Here is an 8,838-nt window from a genome sequence, read left to right as displayed (position 1 = left end):
ATATATATATATATATATGCATATATATATGTATACATACAACATGTGATGAAGTGTTTTGTTCAAGAATACAACTTACCACCCAGTCCACGAATTGAAACCACATTCTTGTAATTGTGAATACAACACTCTGACCACTAGATCATACACCCTACCATAAAAAAGAATAATAAATAAATGTTAGTGAAACAAATCAGGGGTAACTTTTATGTTGTGCTATCTTAGTAATTTTTTTTAAAAAATTTTATTTAAGATGAAGAAATATTGAATGAGATGCTGGGACCAAGTACAACTGAACAATGGATGCAGTGGAAATATCAAACACCAGAACACAAAACGAGACAAGCAACAAAACAAGAATTAGAGAAACTGTTGGCAGATGTATGTTATTACACAGAATTATTTAACTACAAATAATTTTTACTGTTTGTGATTGTCATATTTTAATAAACAATGTTAAGTAATCTGTTTCTAAAACATTCCTTATTTATGATATTTTCTGGTTAAAGTTTGAGTGTAACTGTCGTACTGGTAGGAATTACTATTGTCATGATATCATTTCACTCATTTGCTCATTGGTGGTTTTTATTGTAATTAATAAAGCATAGGAACCTCCCACATACCCATTCATGGGTGTGCAGATACCTGAAAATGCCTCATGGAGTGACAATCATGCCTGGCATAGTTACAGGCTGCACTTTGGCAAGGCATAGCACCTGTTCAGTCACTCTGCCAAGGACATGATGAAGTCATAGGACTGCAGCATGGCAGACTATGAAGAGGTAATGGAATCAATGGTGCTTCTTACATTGATACTAAGTGGAGGAATCCTAGATCAATGGTCAGGATCACCAAGCTCTATTAACCCTTTTGTTACTGTATTTATTTTGAGATGATCTGTATTTCTTCCAATTACTTTAAATATAACAAAGAATTTAGTAAAATAACTTAGTTATCATTCAGCTAGTGTTAGGAACATAAATTGTGACTAAGATTTGGGGGAAGATTTTAATTGAAAACAAGATGTTTGTACTCTGAGACAGAGCCAGTTTCAGCCAGGTTGGTAATGAAAGGGATAAGAGAATAATTGCATCCATGGCTGTTGTAATCAACTAATGAAAGATTCATTATGACTGAAGCTTCCAATTCAAATTCATAATGGAATTAGATGGTGAAAAATAAAAAGAGACCTCAATATTCATTGTGAACTTAAATATAGCACTTAATTACAAATTAGTCTACAAATTGGAGAGTAAATTCTCATTATAATTTACATTTTTAAAGTGTCTGTGTGTGTGAGATATAATTGATTATAACTAGTGCAATAGAGGTACTGGAGACAAAGCTAAATACTCTGAATTTAAAACCTGTTGAGCAAACTTTTTATCTCTCTGGCACCAGGGAAACTAATAGCAATCCACTGCAGTTGATAATAAACCCTTCAACACAAAAGCCAACCCTATACATGAATGTGTCACCTTAGAGGAGCTAAACATTAACATTTGATATGTCTGGTTTGAGAGCTGGGTAGGGGTTATATATAGTTTTTTTTTTTTGCTTCATTTAAGCTTCATTTAAAATAAAAAATTATTGATGTGTATTTTTTTTTTATCATTTTACTTGCTACAACATAGGGGTCTCCTTATTGAAATCATTGGATCATATTATTAAGTTTTGAATCTGGCTTGATTCTTGAATGTACAAATCAGCAGTTTACAAATCATTTATGATGAGAACACATGTAACAATAAAGCATATTGAGTTTATCTGTTATACAAGAGGGATTTGGAAATAGAAGTTGGACTAAGCATTTACATCTGTGTTCTGTATTATTAGTTCTGATTCTTTAATAAGTTTATATACATCACTGAGTCCACTCTGTGGAGTGGTTGGTGTTAGGAAGGGTACCCAGCTGTAAAATCCCTGCCAAAACAGACACAGTAGCCTGGGGTAGTTTTTCTGCCTGACCGGCTCCTGTTGACCATCCTACCCATGCATGCATGGAAGATGGATGTTAAATGATGATGATGATATAACCAACCCATATTATTTTTGAGTATTATAATGGATATACCCTGAACAATAACTACTGATTAATTCAAATTTCTTACCTTATTACATCAAGTATGCTAGTAACAACATTACTATTAAGTTTTGTGCAGCAAGCATCACTGGGTATTTTCTTCAGTCATTCTATAAAGTTAGGATATTACTTGGTGTTTGTTCACAAAAACTGTGCTGTTAAATATCAGACTCTTCTGCATTCTAAATTTAATCAAATCTAATTAAAATTTCTATGACATTGCCCCTTGCATTTTTTGAAACTAGAATTAAACATTTGGTTAATGACTACACTACAGGTGAAAATGAGATTAATTAAAATATTTTGATCATTACATGAAATATGCTAGAATGTACTTAACTATTACTTTTCTTATGGTAACTATTTACTATTTATTTGTAGAGACACAGCAATTCTTTAGCTAGTGATGAATTTACTACTGTTCGTCGGAACCTGCAGACACAAGGCCTGGAAGTTGACAATGACTTTGTATGCATTTATTTCTGTTTGAACCATATTTTTACATACAGTCTTTGTGTACCATTTATTTCTTATTTAAAGTCTAACTTGAAACTAATAAAGGCATTTTCTTGATAAATTGAAAGTTAAATAACTTCAAAATTTTATTTGAGCTTTCTTGAACTTTTGCAGTGATTTTATATTAAAAAGAAAAAAAAAAAATTCATAATTTTTCTGTATGATTTTCAGATTAGAGAAACATGGTATCAAGTATTTCGAATACATTTCTTTAAGAAATCCTTAGCCACAGCTCAGCATTGCAAAAGAGGATTTTATTATTACCAGAAAGGATTTCAAGATTCGGAGGTAAATATAGGCATCTAATGCCATTCTGCTGATTCAATCTTGATTTCATATTCATTGCAGGTAAATTGAATTTTATGGGATCTTGAATAAGTGTACAACTATTATTTGCTTTGTGTACTGCAAATGGAATGAATACATCGTTTTATTTCATGCATATTACCTGAAATATAGTGGATTCAAATTCTGGCACAAGGCCAGCAATTTTAGCGGAGGAGTTAAGTTGATTATATCAACCGCAGTGTTCAACTGATACTTATTTTATCAACCCCCGAAAGGATGGAAGGCAGAGTCAGCCTCAGCAGAACTTGAACTGAACATACAGACAGACAAAATACTGCTAAGCATTTTGCCTGGTATACTAACGATTCTGCCAGCCTGCCAATTTTATTACATGAAATATATTAATTTTCAAATACAAAACAATTATAATTCCATAGTTTTTCTTTTATTTATTTAAAAAAAATTTTGTTCTTGTGTAGTAAATTAAGTGGTATGCATAAAGTATATTTGTTTTAAAAGTGACATGACTGTATTTTTGGAATTTTTGACCTGCATTAATATAAAAATATCTCTATAAGTGAATGTTTCTAATCGATTCCTACTGTTAACAGTACACATACATAGTCATGGTGGGTAAATGACAGAATTGTAGTGCTGGAGAAAATGTCTTGTGGTATTTGGTTATGTTCTGAGTTCAAATCCTACCCAGTTACACTTTGTCATTCATCCTTCCTGTGACGATAAAATAAATAATGAGATTAATATAATCAATGGCAGTGTCCTAACATCGCCACTACAATGACTGGAAGCAGGAAAAGAATAGAACAATCATCATAGCTAGATTATTACAATGCAATGTTCAGTAAAAATTAATAGGAATGTCTCTATTGTTTTTTCTTTTTAAACTTTCAGCTTCAGTGCCACGATGTCGTACTTTTTTGGCGATTCCAACGTATGCTGCAGACAACCTCCAATGCACTTAGACAGCAAGTGATGAATAATGAAGGTAAGCATTTAATAATGTAGAAACAGGATGCTTTTCATTGGTTTTCTGTTTCAAATGTGATTATAAGCATCAGCATTCTTTTCTTCTTTTTAAAGACTTCATTAGAAATGTAGATGATTCTTGTTGAACATTATCTAAACACAAAATCTCATTTGATTGTTTGATAGGGTAGCCTCACAGCTATGAGCTGCTATTAATATTTTCCCATGAATGTGAATGAAACTCAAACACCATAAAATATTATAGTACTCATAATTTTTATATGGATATATGATATATTAAATCGTGTTACTATCATATATTTATTGTTATAAATCTGTTGGTGATATCTAAGGGTAAGTAAGATACAAGTAGTTGGCTTCAGACCTGTGATAGATTATTTCTTAAAAGTTGTAAAGGAAGTCTGGCAAGTATGGGAAATAACTCTGGTATTCTATTTTTTTTAGATGATCTGCAAAGCATTGCTTTCATATTACTTGCTTAGATAGCGATAAAATAACCATTGAATAAAATGTATAAGATTGTGCATTGATTGGCATAGGAAAATAGAATTGTTTAGAGAATGACTAATTCGGATATACTATTTGCATGGAGAAAGAGCAGTTAAGTTAGGGTTAAAATATTTAATGCTAGGAGAATGAAAAAAACTAACAAGAATTAATCATCATTATCGTTTAACGTCCATTTTCCATGCTGGCATGGGTTGGACGATTTGACTGGGGACTGGCAAGCCAGGAGGCTGTACCAGGCTCCAATCTAGTCTGGCAGTGTTTCTACGGCTGGATGCCCTTCCTAACGCCAATCACTCCAGTCAGGCGGCACTGGCATTGGCCACAACTATAATTTCCATTTTTGATTGCGATTTTTGATTTTACTTGACTCAATAGGTCTCTTCAAGCATGGCATGTCGCTCGATGATTCAAACAATGAAATCTTAACTATTTATAGTCCATTGGATGATGATATTTCTCTTACATCTTACTCTGCTCTGTGTTATGTTTATTTTTTATAGTAAGTTCTCTTATACTGTATGATAAAATATACGATGTGATGTGTATTTTAATAGACACTAAAATCTGACCACCAATATTTCAGATATTTGCAATAACAGTGGAAAACAAATTATTTAAAATATAGTCCATCTAAAATATTACTTGTTTGATATGGTTTGATTTGAATTATCTATCTGGTTAATTTTTTTTCTAGCTCGACGCCTTGAACGAATTGTAAAGAACATATTAGAAGATATGTCAGAAGATAAAGCCCAGTTGAAAACTTTGATTACTGGTAAAAGGGTTGATTTGGCAGAAGAGCTCAGTAAGTAATTTTCTTTCAAGAGAACAAAATGTTTGTGCATGTTAGCAGGTTTTGAAATCTTTTTGATGTCTTTAAAACAATTTCCTCATTTATAGAATACAATCAAAATGTTTTTTACCTTTCCCTATTTTACAATTTCTACATTGACTTTCATACTGCTAAACTGATTCAGTTTCATATATTTAAAACTATTCACTCGAACCATCTTGCTCTGTATATATTAAACTGTAAAGACAGTATTTTCATTTGAAAAATGTATCACTCAGAAACTCTTAAGCTTTGCACCCTCATTGATCCTTCAAACAGAATATTAACTGTACTAAACTTTCCACTTCAAAAAGGCTTAACCATTTAGCATTTAAACCTGGCATATCTGACCCAGTATTCTACCTGTTTTATGCTTGAACTGACCAGATCCAACCTTTCACATCTACCCTACAATGTCTTTCTATGAATAAAACCATCACATCATCAAAATCTCAAAACCACATGATTAATTCAAGACAATGTGAATAAAAACACATTACATTACTCTGAGTAGTCTGAATGCTAAAGGGTTAATCACCAATTTAGAACTTTTTGGTGAATCTGCCTTATGAATTCTCATCAAATGTCTATATTCCTCTATAGATTCTGTACTGAACAACACATCATTATCTTGGAGTTTTAAGCCTTCATTTCACAGATACAGTAATAGATTGTATTGCTGTATTTTATTTCATTCTAGTATAATTTAATTTAAAAATCTTCAAATGCTTTTCATCTTTCTGGAGTTTGATAAAGTTTCAATTACATACTGAAAATTATTTCAATTGATTGTAACCTTCAAATTTGTGGTCAGTTTCTCATAGCCCTCTGAGAGGCCCTTCACTCAATCAGCAAAGTTACTTTCATCAATAATCAATACATTGTAATTACAATACATTTTGGTTCTAGATTTAGGTTCTATTGTTATAACTATCCCAGTGATAATTTTATAAGATTTTTAATTTGTATAATCATCATCATCATCGTTTAATGTCCGTTTTCCATGCTAGCATGGGTTGGACGGTTCAATCGGGGTCTGGGATGCCAGGAAGCTGCTCCAGGCTCCAGTCTGATCTGGCAGTGTTTCTACAGCTGGATGCCCTTCCTAACGCCAACCATTCTGTGAGTGTAGTGGGTGCTTTTTATGTGCCACCGGCACAGGGGCCAGAGGAGGCTGGCAATTTCCACGATCTTTAGTGTTTTTTACATGCCACCGGCACAGAAGCCAGTCAAGGCGGTGCTGGCATTGGCCACGTTCGGATGGTGCTTTTTACGTGCTTTTTACAATTTCCATTTGATTTTCATTTTGATGTTGATGTATTTGACTTAATAAGTCTCCTCAAGCACAGCAGGTCACCCTACGATCCAAGGTGCTTTTGAATGGGCTGGGGCTGGTTATGTGAAACTGGTGTAGGATACAGCCGTGAACAAATTTGTGCCTGGAATTTGTCAATAACTTTGATCTTGATAAAAATATTTAAGAGAATATCACTTTAATCATCTTTAAAAGGTCTATATTTATTCTGTTGTTTTTCATGATATTTGGTCACTTCAAAATAACAGAGAACAATATATGATTTTGTTGCATTGATCATTAGATAACATCTTGTTGCTTTATTGTATAATGTTTATCATTCATGATAAAGTTAATTTAAAGTGGTGAATAACCTTTAAAAAACCTACTTTCTTGAAATTTTAGAATTTTAGAATTAGTTACATTTTTGTATGCAGCAATTACTTACACAAATTTATTTTTCATTTTTCAGAGCGAGTGCGTCAAATTCAAGAGAAACTGGAGGAGTTTATACAAGCCTTGAATAAGGAGAAATGATGTTAACTCACTTTAGTTATAGCAAGTTGCTGTGTCTATTTGCTTTTTTGGTCTCATTGTGAGTGTTGCACTGTTAAGGATTGTTTCTATACATAGATGCAACTGCTCAGTGTATATGGTGCCTGTCAAGTGGACACTTTACCACTTGTGTTTTCTAGGCCTTTGGCTATGTACCCTAATGTGAACATATCTTGAAATGTTCATTGAACATACTTTTTGTCTTAATGACAAAATTATTGTAATGTAATTTAAGCAAATTTCTAAGCAAATGATGGAAATGTATAAATAAACCGTTGAACTTTTGAATTAGATGAAAGATCATTATTTTGTGCAAGCTAACTTTGAAGATTGATGTTTGAAAGAAATTTCCTTTTTAGATTTTATCTTCATAAACATCTTGACTGTGATATAACAGCCAGCACTGCTTCAATTTGGTTTTCCATATGGTTTCCTCATGCAATACTTCCTGCATTATCCAAACATTTCTTGACAATTTCTGAAGACATTGTATATATTTCCTTGTTTTAGTTAGAAAATGTCTTAGTTAAGACTTGGTAAAAGCAATGCTTCATATTATATCTTTAAATTTTCAACCTTTATTATAAGTCATTAGTTAAGAATGTTTAAATATTGTTCTTTAACTTTGTTTCAGTTACTAGCTCATCCTATCTTAATAGGTGGCTTTCAAAAGCAACTAGTTTCAGTATTTGAATATCTTCGCTCTAATCATAAGATGTTTGGATATTTCATTGCAGAGAGAAAACACAAGTTTTTTTTTTGTTTGTTTGTTGGTTTAGAATAAGAAATTGATAATCTTATAGATGAAGATCATAAATCAGCCAAAATTACTTTTTCTGCAAGTTGATTTTTAAATTATATTAAAGCTGTCATTTAATACATCTTTTTTAATATTTGTTGTTATTCTAGTCAATTTATCTTTTATCAGTTATGTATAATTTTTAACCTTTTAGCATTCAGATTATTCTATCAAATGTAACACTCATTTATTCACATTTTTTCAAATTTATCTTGCATTATCTTATAACTTTGAGATTTTGATGATGTGATTGTATATTTTTAGACTAACATTGTAGGGTAGGCATGAGAGGCTGGATCTGGCCAGTTTGAACATAAAATAGGAAAAACATTATAGCTGGTTTAAATGTTGAAGAATTAATGATGAGCAGTAATTTGTTCAAGGGAGAGCAATGAAATATAGACTGCAGTTCTAGTTACTTTTCTGTCAAATAATTATAAGTAATTTGAATTCTTCGAATTGTCAACATCAGCTTGGAAGATTTTCTTTTGTGTTTTTCAAGTATCCCATTCGCTTATTTAAAGTGAACAAGGTCTTGTCATTATCTGCAGACCAAGCTCCTAACCCCACTATTTCTTCAATTTAAATCTCCTTAAAGATATCTATCCTAAATATGGTTTTTGCAGAGCTAGATCTACTGGAGACTTCCATTCCTATATTACATACAAGTAGTCTGTTGCCCTTAAGAAATTTGGCAAAAGTAATGCTGTTGCTCTTGACATCAACAATACCTTTAACCCCATGACAACGGTTTTATCAGGTAACTAGGTTGCATAATGGTAATCATCTCAGCCGAGATCAGCAATTAGCACATGACAACAGTTTGGCATATATTTATGTCAACCACTTTAAAGCATGCACTGTTTATTTATGTAAACTGTCATCACTGGTGTGGCTCTATGTGACTGTAAATTCCATGAAGGACCAGAAGAGTTTGATGAACATGTGTAAAT

At 32.2% G+C, this 8,838-nt stretch overlaps 1 protein-coding gene across 3 annotated transcripts in view; it reads left to right on the top strand.

The window, feature by feature from the left end:
* Positions 1–7,965, top strand: part of LOC106875919 (dynamin-like 120 kDa protein, mitochondrial) — a 68,429-nt gene extending 60,464 nt beyond the window's left edge. For all 3 annotated transcript variants that reach the window (XM_052966382.1, XM_052966381.1, XM_052966380.1), the window contains 6 exons: positions 254–381; positions 2,465–2,551; positions 2,771–2,887; positions 3,800–3,893; positions 5,100–5,210; positions 7,004–7,965. In XM_052966382.1, coding sequence (XP_052822342.1) covers positions 254–381; positions 2,465–2,551; positions 2,771–2,887; positions 3,800–3,893; positions 5,100–5,210; positions 7,004–7,068 — 602 coding nt within the window. In that variant the 3' untranslated portion in view covers positions 7,069–7,965. The remainder of the gene's footprint in view (positions 1–253; positions 382–2,464; positions 2,552–2,770; positions 2,888–3,799; positions 3,894–5,099; positions 5,211–7,003) is intronic.
* The last annotated feature ends 873 nt before the right edge of the window (positions 7,966–8,838 follow it).

This window comes from Octopus bimaculoides, chromosome 3 (genome assembly GCF_001194135.2).
Source record: "Octopus bimaculoides isolate UCB-OBI-ISO-001 chromosome 3, ASM119413v2, whole genome shotgun sequence".
In the NCBI taxonomy this organism is placed as follows: domain Eukaryota; kingdom Metazoa; phylum Mollusca; class Cephalopoda; order Octopoda; family Octopodidae; genus Octopus; species Octopus bimaculoides.
The sequence above is the reverse complement of the archived record's forward strand: the minus strand, read 5'-3'. Positions and strand labels throughout refer to the sequence as shown.